Source organism: Lathamus discolor, chromosome 5, assembly GCF_037157495.1.
Source record: "Lathamus discolor isolate bLatDis1 chromosome 5, bLatDis1.hap1, whole genome shotgun sequence".
Lineage (NCBI taxonomy): Eukaryota > Metazoa > Chordata > Aves > Psittaciformes > Psittacidae > Lathamus > Lathamus discolor.
In genome coordinates, this window is record NC_088888.1 from 66,229,479 (window position 1) to 66,242,066 (window position 12,588).

The 12,588-nt window shown below is 38.6% G+C and overlaps 1 protein-coding gene across 2 annotated transcripts in view; it reads left to right on the forward strand.

Annotated features, from left to right (window-relative positions):
* PREP (prolyl endopeptidase) overlaps positions 1 to 12,588 on the forward strand; it is a 94,697-nt gene that overhangs the window by 38,435 nt on the left and 43,674 nt on the right. For both annotated transcript variants that reach the window (XR_010613161.1, XM_065681144.1), the window contains exon 8: positions 3,485 to 3,676. Coding sequence is in view for 1 of the 2 variants with exons in the window: in XM_065681144.1 (XP_065537216.1) it covers positions 3,485 to 3,676 (192 nt within the window). In the remaining variant the exon portion in view is untranslated. The remainder of the gene's footprint in view (positions 1 to 3,484; positions 3,677 to 12,588) is intronic.

The window sequence follows — 12,588 nt, forward strand, 5'->3', positions numbered from 1 at the left end:
CCTTTCAGTACAAACATGACAACTTGCATTCCTTTCAGGGATATCTTAATATGTCCTCTCAAGTATTCCCTCCCTCAGACATTCATAAGCGAAGTCAGGTCCCAAAAGATTAAGAGATCTTATTTTCAAAGAGAGTCCAAACTGTTTGAAAGTCTCTTTTGCCTTTGGAGACCAGATGAGACAATTAAATATTTGTGGTTGTGAAGAAGAAGGAGGCAAAAACGCTGAATTTGTTCGCAGAGCTGCCTGGCTCAGAAGAGAGAGCTTGCGAGCAAGCTGGATATTGCACGATTCAAAAAGAAATTTGATTCTGATGTCTGAGTGAAAGGCTGTGCTCTGCCGTTCATTTCCCAGGATATGTTATAGACATACCACCGAGGCCCTGAAACAGTCTCTATCGATCTGAAGCACGCTGTGTACCGTGTCTTCTGTTGAACATTAAAACTGTTGTTGATTAGTACTGTGACAAACTCTGGAGTAAATGCCCATTTTTTCAGAATCTCCTCATGTAGACAATACTTGAAATTTGGAGGCCTTTGGGTGTATGGATTTTCAGTGTCTGAGGAGTCTCTTAAGTAAGTCTGATGGATCTGACTTGCTTTATTTAGCAACAAAAATGTGCTTCTGCATGAAGACTCAGGTACTTTTTATATGGTGACTGCACCCTCAACCATGAAACCTTGTGCAGTTAAGCTGACGACTGGTATGAGTAGCAGCAGTGAAAATTAAAAGATGAACCTTCGTCTACCTGTCAACTTAATAGTTACTTTTGCAGGTTTTAAGCTTCTGTCAGTCAGCATATTCATCACTACCATCTTGTTTGTTTGTTTCTGTTAGTGTTTTGGGGCACCAGAAAAGGATGATGACTGTTGTCATGGTTCAACCCCAGCTGGCAGCTAAGCACCACTCAGCTGTTTGGTCACTCCCCCTTGGTGTTTCTCACCGTGTTGTTATTCCTAGCCCAAAGGAGAGATCTAAGTGGATGGCCTAAGGCAACGATAGAACATCTCTTTCAGTCATAGACCACAACGGGATCAACTGCAAGTAGCCATAGAAATGCATCGTTTTATTTCTGGTATCTCTCTCATTGCAAACTGTTTCTTCCTTTCACTGTAAAACTACAGCACATACTTTGTGTAGCAGCAAATGTACCTGATGTAATGGTCTCTTTCAGCTGCTTGTAATTTCCTCATTACAAACTCTTAACTTAGACAAGATATTGGCATATTTAACCACTTCAGTGAGAGTGATTTAGAGGTAATTCTTTTGCAATAGTTGTCTTCTAAGGACTATATAGCATCCTCTTTAACAAGATAAATGCTCTAGATTTTATAATAACAACTTAGTTTGTCCCTGTTGAATATCCACTCTTGCTTTTTTAGTAGCTGTTCATTTGGGAGTGGATGAACGAGTTGCAAGGAACAATGTAAATCCCTATTGTCACATTGTTGTTGTTGTTTTTCATGGAATCCAACTTCTGTTTCAGTCATGGAGATATGGTTATTGTGCACATTTACTGTTAGGAAGTGTTTTTTTCAAGAGTCTGGGGATTCGTTTTTAGGGAGTCTTGTTCTGTAGTATGATTGTTTCATTCTGTCAGATACCAAAATACAAATTTTCCGATATTGTTACTGTGTTATATTGCAATTAAGTTTTTATTTACAAAAACACTTTTGCACATGACTTAGGATCTCAAACCAGTTTCACTGGTGTATATCACAGTTCACTGTAGGCTGGATTTTCTTTATTTTAGTGCGCATCAAGGCAGGTTTTTTCTACAGAACTCTGTAGAAAAAGCAACTGGAGAGACTTAGCAGGATAGTTCTTCAACATGAAATCTCTTCAGAAGGACAAAACTTCGGACCTCAGTGAAAATCAAGATTTAACATGCAGTTGGTTGATTCAGAGGCAGAATACCAAGTTGACTGATTTGTCTCATAGTTTGTATTACAGCAGTATGAAAAGTAGAATTTGATGGGCTAATCTATCATATTGCATGAAGAGACAAGGAAGTTTTCCTTAAACCAAAATGGCGATTAAGAGATACAAGCTTCATGAATATACTAGGTCTGGCTATACTCTCTTATTACATTTAATGACCTTAGACATCGCACTGCTTCCTCAATTATTCTTTTTTTTTTTTTAACTTACAGTAACTACAGCTCAGCTGTCATCTACTTCCATTATTCTGCTAAGCTTTTAATATTATAAAATAAGCTGATGTGCTGTTTTAGTGACACGAACATTGAATTATAGGATTTCATTGACAGATTTCATTAACAGTTTATGTGTTCATACTTAAAAGTGAAGACTAAATCTTTAGTTTTAGGAAAGAGGCAGAGGATATGACAAATGTTATTTTAAAATACAAAAGCTTCAATTTCACATATCAATAACGATTCTGATTTTTCAGCATAGCTAATGTATGATGCTTTTAATAGTAAGTTTGGTTGATAGGTTGTGTTGTAGATATAACAAGCATATTGCATATCTGATCTAGCCTTGCTGCTTTTTCTTTCTACTATTTTCTAAACCTATTGCAAAACAGTAAATTGTGAATAAAAAGTAGTGGAGTTTTTTCAATCCCAACTCCAGGTTGAGTCAATATTAATGTTATGATACAGAGTGAGTAAACTGAGGCAATTGATGCTTGAGAGAAGTGCCCTTCTATTAGAGAATGTGATATTCTGGAAGGGTGGTAAGGAAAATGCAATTTCATTCTTTGCAAACCCAGAAGTAAACATTTTAGCTGACTGGCTGTACCTGTTCTTTGGAGGTGACAAGCTTCTGCAGAACAGCACTTCAGGAATGTTGTTTCTGAATCGACAGGGAAACTCCTGCTGTTAAAGTTTGTTGTGCTCATTCAAATAGCATCATCTCTATTCTGTGGGAGGTTCTGGGCTTTTAATAGATGAAAATAGATAGAAAACTTTCCACTTCAAGAAAAAGTAACGTTTTTTTTTTGCAGAAAGACCAAAACCCCCACACCACCACAAGTATTTATTTTATCATTAAATAATTTTTTTTTCGCGTCTACTAAAAATAAAATCGAGCTTGGAAGTTTAGTTCAGTCTTGACTCAGCTGCGACACCCCATTCCAAGAAGTCTGTAGAAGTAGGGGCTTGTGAGCTCCACTGGCAAGAATCTGATGTGCTCAGTGGCATCATCTCCATGGCACCTTTTTAGCAAACATCTGAGCTTTCCAGCAGCCCCTTAAAACAGGAGTGAAATGTTAGCCATAATTCTGTCAGTTTTGTGCACAGAAATGCCTCAAAACCATTATGTTAACATGTTCATGACCTGGCATTTTCCAATGATAGCCTATTAATCTGGAGAATTCTTTGTAAGTTCTTTCCACAGCTGCACTTCTAGTTGCTCCTGGTTTTCGAGAAAGAGCCTACGGCAATTGTCAGGAATGCCTTACTCTCATGTGTTAAAAGGTTTTGTTCCAGAAGGTGAAGAACTTATATGTTTGATCTTGCAGGAATTCTTCAGTGGGTGAAGCTGATAGATAACTTTGAGGCTGAGTATGAGTATGTCACCAACGAAGGAACAGTATTCACTTTCAAGACAAACCGCCATTCTCCGAATTACCGGTTAATCAACATTGACTTCAGTGACCCAGGGGAATCCAAATGGAAAGTTCTTGTCCCTGAACATGAAAGAGATGTTCTAGGTAAGAGTTCATGTAAAGTGAAAGACATTCTGTTCTTCTTTTTTCAACTGATGCAGTAATTAGTCTGTGGAGTATTCTTGTACAGACCTTCTTACTTTTTCCCTGTGTTTAAACTTTGTTCAGGATTTGGGTTTAAAAGATTGCTGAGATTCGAGAGATACAGGATCTATCTCTCACGTCCTGTGTGGTCAAAGGGAAGTTGCTTCATCTGTCCTTGTTTGAACTCTGTGTTTGTAGGAAAATACTGTCCTCTCATTTCCTGCTTCATGTCTATGTAGTAAACATTTACTAGATAGTTGGAGATTACAGCAAGAGGGACTTTGAAAGCGGAGAGAAAGAGCAAGCCTGGCAGTAGTGCAGCACAGTATGAGCAGACTTGTTCAGAGTTTGAAACAGGATTTTCTTTTGTTCCTGGGATAAGACAGATAGACAGCACTTGGAAAAAAGCCTGAAGAAAGTTGAAGGGTGTGGAATTTTCTGAGTATAAAAGCGAGTTCAAAACATTAATTTTTTTTTTTAATATAATTAATATGAAGATGTATTTTTTTAGTCTCATAATTTTGTGGCAATTTCTATGAAAACTTTGAATTCATTTCAGATAATGCAGAAAACTTTTGTAAGCTGTTTTTTGAAAAATGCTTTGTGTACATTTATGTAGTCTGTTCTCCATACAGTACAAGATACAATTATGATTTATCTGATTAGCATAATTATAGCTATTGACAAAGACTGCTTGTTGGGTTTTGTGGTTTTTGTTTGGGTTTTGTGCTTTGTTTATCTGGGGTTTTTTTATTATTAAAGCATCTTTATACAAGTTCATTGATCTTTGCTACTTTTCTGGTGAAGGGCTGCTTTACAGAATTAGTAGAATTCTCTGTGTGTGATTTGATACAGTAACTTCTGTCTTTTCTCACTGAGACAAACCTATTTGACTACTGTTTTAAATTCGTCTTAAGATCTTGCTTTTCAAGACACATTAAAAATATAACCTCTGTCTGCATTTCATGGTGTGTTCTGCATGTTTTTTTGCCACAGCCTAGATGAATTGTGTCCTCACTGTGATGTAAATGGTGACTCTGAGCACACCCAGAATTGCAGTGATGTTGCAAACCATGTTGGTAAACACAAAACTAGCAAATTGTAGCTTGGTGAGATACAACTCTTCAGATGGTGAATTGTTTGAATCAGGAACCATCTGCATCTTAGAGGAAGTACCTTTCAATTTCTAAGCAGATAAGAAATTAGATGTGTAAGGGAAAAATTGCTTCCAAGTCTAATTAGGTTGCATGCAAATATGCTGATAGTCTGTGAAGCCATGCTTAAGTTATGAGGAACAGCAATTTATAAAGTGGGACCAAGCGGAAGAATTGACTTAGGGATGCTGAGTGTTCAAGTAGAATGGGACAGAAGCATGTGATTGACATGAAGTTTAGTTACTGTGTGTGGATTTACCCGAGATGTGGTTTGGGCAGCATAAGGAGCTTTGACCAGTGGCTATATATTCCTTCCCAGTAAGATAAAGGCTACATCTGCTCTTCACTACACTGCATTATTTAGCTCAACTCCATTTTGCTTTCATTCTAAAGGCAAAGTCATGCTGAGTTCATGTTTGTGCGCATGAAAAAATAATTTAATGCATGCAACACTGCTTTAATGGCTTACACATGACAGCCTTGACTATACAAACATAAGAACTGCACTTAGAAAACAAAGTTCAGATAAATGGGTTTGCTGAGGGCACTGGCCTTCATACTGTAAACACAACAGGCATTCAGCTCTTAAACACTTGAAAGCAAACATAATCTGTCATATAAAACCATCAGAGTGACTTTCAGGAGTCTGTTGTTTGTCATTAAACTTCTACTGTATTTGAATATGAAGCCAGAGTAGGCTTATGTCCATTTCTCCGGCTTTTTGGAGTCATGTAAAAGAATTGGATTAAATTAACAAATCAAAGTGTGAGTTTTAAGTTGATCTTAGTGCTACAGTAAAGTAAGTTTGGATTGTTCATTTGCTTCTTTGTGGCAGACAAAGCAAATTAGTGTTGTATCCTCAGCATCAAGGTAAGGGATTTTGGTTGTGTTCAGGAGGTTGTAGCTCTCAATAAATAAAAATACTCCTTCACTTGATGAAGTCGTCAAGGAAGCCAATCTCTTTGTTATGGTTTTTTTTAATAATTCCAAGATTTTATTTAGGTAAACATAATTGTAGCAGAAGGCAGTTAATAATTCATTGTCTTGAAAGCCTTGCAGTCAAGTGAATTTGATTTTCTGTAATCCAGAGATAACAATCCAATGAGACCCCTTCTGCAAAAGCTAGAACAGCAGTGATTGAAAGGCTAAAGCAGTATTGCTGCATGTCCAATTTTAAATATGTGTTGGAGTGACAACTAATTACATCTTATTAAAAAGTATTAGAATTTATTAATAAACATTATATTTAGTGATGCTGTAGGTCACAAATGTGTTTTACTGGGGTATATAGGTACTTGGCTCCAAAAGTCTCCTACTCTGATGTGAAGAGCCTGGTAGCCATAGCCATCCGCATAGATTCAGTTCCATAAAAGCTGCAGTGTGCACGCATAGGAATAGACTTATTTATGAATAATAAATTCAGGATTAAGAATTGCCAGCATCCATCAGTGCAAAAAGAGAAATTCCACAAAGTATCCTAATGAATTCTTGGAGAAGATGTTAAATAGCTAATGTAATCTAACTAAGAAATGAACACATGCCTACAAGGTTATGTGAATGTCATTTGGTTCCTTCATGTTCTTCAAGACAGACTTTTTTATTGGCTTTGACCTTTTTTGTTTTCAGAACTGTTTATAAATAAGCTAATTTGGGAATTACAGGAAAAAACCCCAAACATACTCCTGCAATGAGGTCGTACACACCTCATTTTACAGCTTTCAGCAGGGATTTTGCACAGAGCTGAGGTAAATTTAGATCTCTACTCTGAGCTGAGGGGAAGAATTAAATTGCAGCTATTTTAAAATGAAATAGAGGGGGGCCTCAGAGTATACTGAAGTGTGATGAGATTCATTTCTTCCACATTGGAGTTTGTTTATAAAGTGTTACTTTTAATTTTCAGGGAGGCTAAAATGTAACCATAGGAGAGATTCACATCTAACATTGAACTAGGGCTTTAAATGACCACATGGCTGCAAGTAGGTGTGCTGAATTACTTAAAAGGCAGCTATGAAACCATAAATGTAGACTGATCATTACAGTCACTGCAACACTGGTTCTAAGGCCTAGGATAAACTTGCTGTCTTTAGAAGCCTAAATAATTCTAAGAACTCTGACCCCCCCAAAAAATGCTTAATGCTGGTAGCACAAGACACCTCGAGAGCAGCAGTTGTATCTAGCCCTGTACTTGTGAGTAGGGAGGGCTGAGAAATAAGACATGTTTCTGAATGTGTCACAGATGAGTGATCCTGAACATTTCCTTGAATCTCAGCCATTTACCAAGCAGTGTCAAAGCCAGTGATGCTCCTGTACCTTGCACACATCTGCACATCTAGACTCGGGCAAAGAAGAGATTCAGAGCGGCCCTGCAGAGAATGTTGGGGGTGTTGGTCGATGAGAAAATTAACATGAGCCGGCTGCAGTGTGCGCTCACAGCCCAGAAAGCCAACCGTATCCTGGGCTGCATCAAAAGGAGCGTGACCAGAAGGTCGAAGGAGGTGATCCTGCCCCTCTACTCTGCTCTTGTGAGACCTCACCTGGAGTATTATGTGCAGTTCTGGTGTCCTCAACATAAAAAGGACATGGAACTGTTGGAACAAGTCCAGAGGAGGGCCATGAGGACGATCAGGGGACTGGAGCACCTCCCGTATGAAGACAGGCTGAGAAAGTTGGGGCTGTTCAGCCTGGAGAAGAGAAGGCTGCGTGGAGACCTCATAGCAGCCTTCCAGTATTTGAAGGGGGCCTGTAGGGATGCTGAGGATGGACTCTTCGTCAGGGACTGTAGTGACAGGACAAGGGGTAACGGGTTAAAACTTAAACAGGGGAAGTTTAGATTGGATATAAGGAGGAAGTTCTTTCCTGTTAGGGTGGTGAGGCACTGGAATGGGTTGCACAGGGAAGCTGTGAATGCTCCATCCATGGCAGTGTTCAAGGCCAGGTTGGATGAAGCCTTGTGTTGGATGGTTTAGTGTGAGGTGTCCCTGCCCATGGCAGGGGGGTTGGAACTAGATGATCTTGAGGTCCTTTCCAACCCTAACTATGCTATGATTCTATAAAAACTGCTTCCCTTTCCTCAGCTGGAATGTGTACTCCAAGTGAAACAGGAGTATTTTTCTTCATACTTTTAATCTGGTAGCTAATTCAGAAATGCTTAAGAATTGCAGTAACTCCGCTCCCAAAACTGAAATGTATCTTTTGGCACTGTAGTGAAACCAGGAGGAAAAGTCTGGAATATGCACTAAGAAATTGTTGATCCTGAATGACAAGGATGTGTGTGCATGGGTGTGAGTAATCCCTTGTATTCATCTTGGCTGTCATGAAGCCTGTGTACTCCGTTACCCTGTAGTGTTTTTCAGAGTACCTGTAGCCTTACACTCTTTGGAGTTTTGCTTACAAAGCAGATGCATGAAGGATTGTGTCTCTGTTATGAGGAACAGTTGTGTGACCACCTGTGTACAGCTCAGAGGAAACATCCTACAGAGACAGCTAGTGCGAAAGTGTGGCAGAAAGGACGGAAATGGCTGCAATGCAAATGACCAGATTGATAAGCTTCTAATATGAAATGGGACATGTGCACACACACAGTCGTCGTCCCCCCAACAAACAAACCAACTGGGATGTGGCTTAGCTCCAGTGTTTCCCAGCAATAAAAAGCACCCCCTAAGTTCTGGCCAAGCCAGATACAGTCCCTCAGTCACTGAGAAGATGTGGTCCAGATGCATGTTCCTGACTGAAAGTTTTATTCTTCTCCCCTGACAAGGCTTTTGTGGCTTTGTTTAACTCTCTTTACCATGGAAAAACTGCATCAGTCACAGATGGCTAAAGCCTTAGGTTACTTAAGGAAGCATTTCTCCTAATGTCTGCAGCTTCAGAAGAGCTTTGGACTCTCTTGTTTGTGTGTGTCATGCTGAGAGGATGTGGGATATAAAATACTTGTCTTCTTGAAATTGGTTGGAGCTTTTCCATTAACTTAAATGTGGCAGGCTGTCACTGAGGATGACATGTCAGGGAGAAGACACATGCTTTATGTTATGAGGGAGACGCTGTGATATGTGGTTGCTGTCTGTGATGACCAAAGAAACCAAAATGATCATCCAGCTACAGCTTTGTCAGTCCATGGAAATATATTCACTAGTTGTTGAGAGGATGCACAAGCACACTGTGCAGCAAGTAACTCAGCAGTTTTTTGCTGAAGGCTCATGGCTACCTTGCTTTTCTGGCTTGGCATGTTCTCCATCAACATTTCAGACTGCGTCTGTCAAAACATGTTTGTACACTTGGGCATTTGGCATGCTGTAGCTACTGCTGCAGAAATGAAAGGTCAGAGCTGTCATAAGTAATAAAGGTTAGTGGCACAGATGTTTGGTGTGAGGATTCAACCTTTTTTTTCCCTGAAACTTTTCAAAAAGTTTCAAAAAGTTGTTCATAGCAATGTTGCAGGTGCCAAGTTAGTGGCATGCCTTTGCTACTAATGAAGACTGTCGAAATACTAAAGGTTTTGGAAAGCAGCAGTATATGAATTTTTAAAAGGTTGAGCTGCAACTTCAAGGTCTTTGAGCTCAATTTTCTAGGCCTTGTTAAGAGGTCTAACTCATCTAGCCCAAATTTAGCTGTTGAAAAATTGTGTGTAATATTTTGTAGTTATCCAGGTGGTCACTGTCATCTTCAGAGAGAAATGGTCAGTGCCAATAATTCTTCACATCTATTTTCAGTACGTACCAGTGCCTCCAGCTGTGTCCATCTCTCTGATGCCTGAGCCAACAGGCTCAGGATGGAAGAGGCAACCTCTACTTGTTTATTGTTAAATAAGTCCCTTGCCTGAATGGGTATTGTCAGTAGGTGGATTGTAAGTATGCAGGAGAATAATTGATAAATTCAGGTGTAACTGTGAAAATAACTGCTGTGTTCATCGGTATTAACTGAAAATAAACCAAGCCTATATATTGGAGAGATATTAGATGGTTAGCTTTTTATAAAAAATCCCACTTGTGTTAGAGAAACTGGTCAGTGAAGAAGTTCACAGTATCCCAGAACGGGGTATCCAAAACAGTTGGGTGAACTGCATTCTAAAGGTGTTTTTTTCTGCCTATTGTCTATAAAGGGAGCCTTCAGGAATGTTGTCAGGTTTAACTTTAGGTATGTGAAGAAGGTTCCAGGAAGTACAGAGATATGCAATATGTGTTCTGCAAAGCATGAGCAAAACCAAGGAGTCTGCTAATGCAACAAACTCTGCAGTATCTGCAGTTATCTGTGCCAAGCATGGGAGTAACAGAGACTCAGTTTATAGCTTGCAGTCAAAAAATAGCTCTTGTTAATAATTCAGCATTGTTTTAGCTTGCTATGTATAAACGTAGGTTCTTAGTGTCTTTTTTTTTTTCTGCTCTTTCATGTCTGCTTCAGTCCTTTGCTCTGTTTTGATTCTGATTTGAGTTAATGTTGCTGTTTCCTAGGCAAGTTCTTCAATAGCAGCATGTAAGCCAGCAGCAACTGCTTTTTTTTGGCAAAAGAATAATATCTCTTTGTAATTGAAGTCGAAGTAATAATGTACTTCAGCTTTTAATTAAAACATTCATTAAACTGCAATGCTTCATAAAATTATTAGTAAGGAATTAAGGGTCATCACAATTTAATTGTAAGTTAAAGATTGTTTAAGTAGTATTTTTGCTGAAGCAAATCTATATATTATACATTTACAGTTTATCTGTAATCCATTTTGTGAAACTTTCAAGTGTCAGGGAATTTCAAGAGTAAAACTGGACATTTTCGTTACATCTGCAAGCAAAAATGGTGTGTTATGCAGGGATGCTGTTTTTTTAAAATTCATATTTGTGTTAAACCAGTTATACATATGAATGTTAGCAGATACGTGCAGTGACAGTGTAATAAATATTTTAAATTACTGCGTATTCTCCTTGTTCATACAGCCAAGAATGATGCTGTATTTTAAAATATGTAATTGGATATAACGATTAAACTTACAAAGTTGATTCTGTTCTCTGGCCTCACTTAAGCAGTTTAAGTCACTGCAGAGCTAAAATTACACACGAATTACTAATTTATAAACAGTGTTACATTGTGCTGTATCTTATTATTTCAGGTGATGGCTTCATGGATGAAATTTCAGTTAGTGTTGTACTCCGGGGCTTTGGTTAGAAAATTAACAGATTTAGGCTAGAAGCTCATGAGGAAATTGCAATGTCATAGGGTAAACAAGTATTAGTGGTGGTCTTTGTGAAGAAAAGAGTACTGAAACTTTATTTTGGTGCTTATGTAACGTAAGTTCGTATCGCTAGAAAGTCAGACTTGTGTTAAATTCAGGTCTTTCAGGAGCAAGCTAAAAGGAAAGTAGACTGTATTGAGCTGTTAGGATTTGAAGGTCTTGTAGCTGTAGGGGGTCATGACAGACCTGAACTGTATATGAAAGCAGGGACTGTTAAAGAAGCTAAATGCTACAGAATAAAGAATTTTGACCTTCAATTCAGAAAGACTTTGTTAGCCTTAATGGAAGAAGCACATGATACAACTTTGAACTTTTGTTCTGAACCTGAATGTGCGAAGATCCACTTATAAAACTGTCTTCGGTAAAACTCTGAATTCAGATTATTTGGTTTTATAGGTCTCTGGGGAAACTGACAAGACCTGCTAAAAAATGCATAACATAAAACCGTAAAAGTGAAAAATCCGTCAGTTTTGGCTTGCTTCTGTTTTGTTTTTGATGTTTTTTCCTCCAATATTGGTATTTTAAACTCCCCTTCTCACAGTGCTACTTTGACATTACTGCGTGCCCCTGTTGGTTCTACCTAATTTTTCTTGCTCATTTTATTCCATCTTTTCAGGTTTTGCTTACAGCATATTACAGAAGTCATTGTCCGTGGTACCTTGCCATGATTTAGATTACCAGTATGAGTTGTCAGGGGAGAAGTTGCACACCGAAAGTTGGTAGAGGACAAGAATCACCACTTCACCTAGACTTACAAACAAACAAACAAACAAAAAGGCCTTCTTTCCTTCCAGATACTTTTTTCTTGAGTTTTAACCTGGTTTGTCTTGTTTGTGTGTGATTTGTGACTTAATGAGAAGACGTTGAAATACTTTTGTTGCAAAGTAGGGTAACTGGTTTTTAAAATGACAGAAGCAGTAAGAGAGATGAAGAGGTTTCAGTCTTTTTCCTGCATAAGTAAAGAAATATAATTTGTCACTAAAGATCTAAAGCCAGTGGCAGAGGAGACAGGAGAGAATGTTACATGATATATTCCAGGTGAACTGGAGCCCTGAAGAGTTTCTACACTTCACAGGATATAAAGGTGGGGGTTGGAACGAGATGGTCAGTAGAACTGCAGGGATTTTTGTAGAAATTGCCAGCCCAGAGCTGCCTCTTTTATTTTTTTTTTTAGTTTAGCTTTTCCAAAGTCCAGTTAAGAAAATCAGCATTCCATTAAAAAGTTCACACATTTCTGGTAATTGTTCTGAGGAACAAACTCCGAATGTGAAAGGTTCTTTGAAGCAGAGGCTCTCGTGCCTGCACTGCTGAGGTGGGCAGCTCTGCAGGGCCCAGGACTGCCAGGAGAGGTATAAAGGAAATGACCCTCTGTAGAGCATTTTGTTCCTGGATCCTTTTGCCAGATTATGTTGACTGTGTTCCTACTAGCGTACAGTCTAAAGAATGCTGTTTAACATTAGCTTCTTGAATAAGCATTTTTTTTGGTGGCGGTGTGTTGAGGA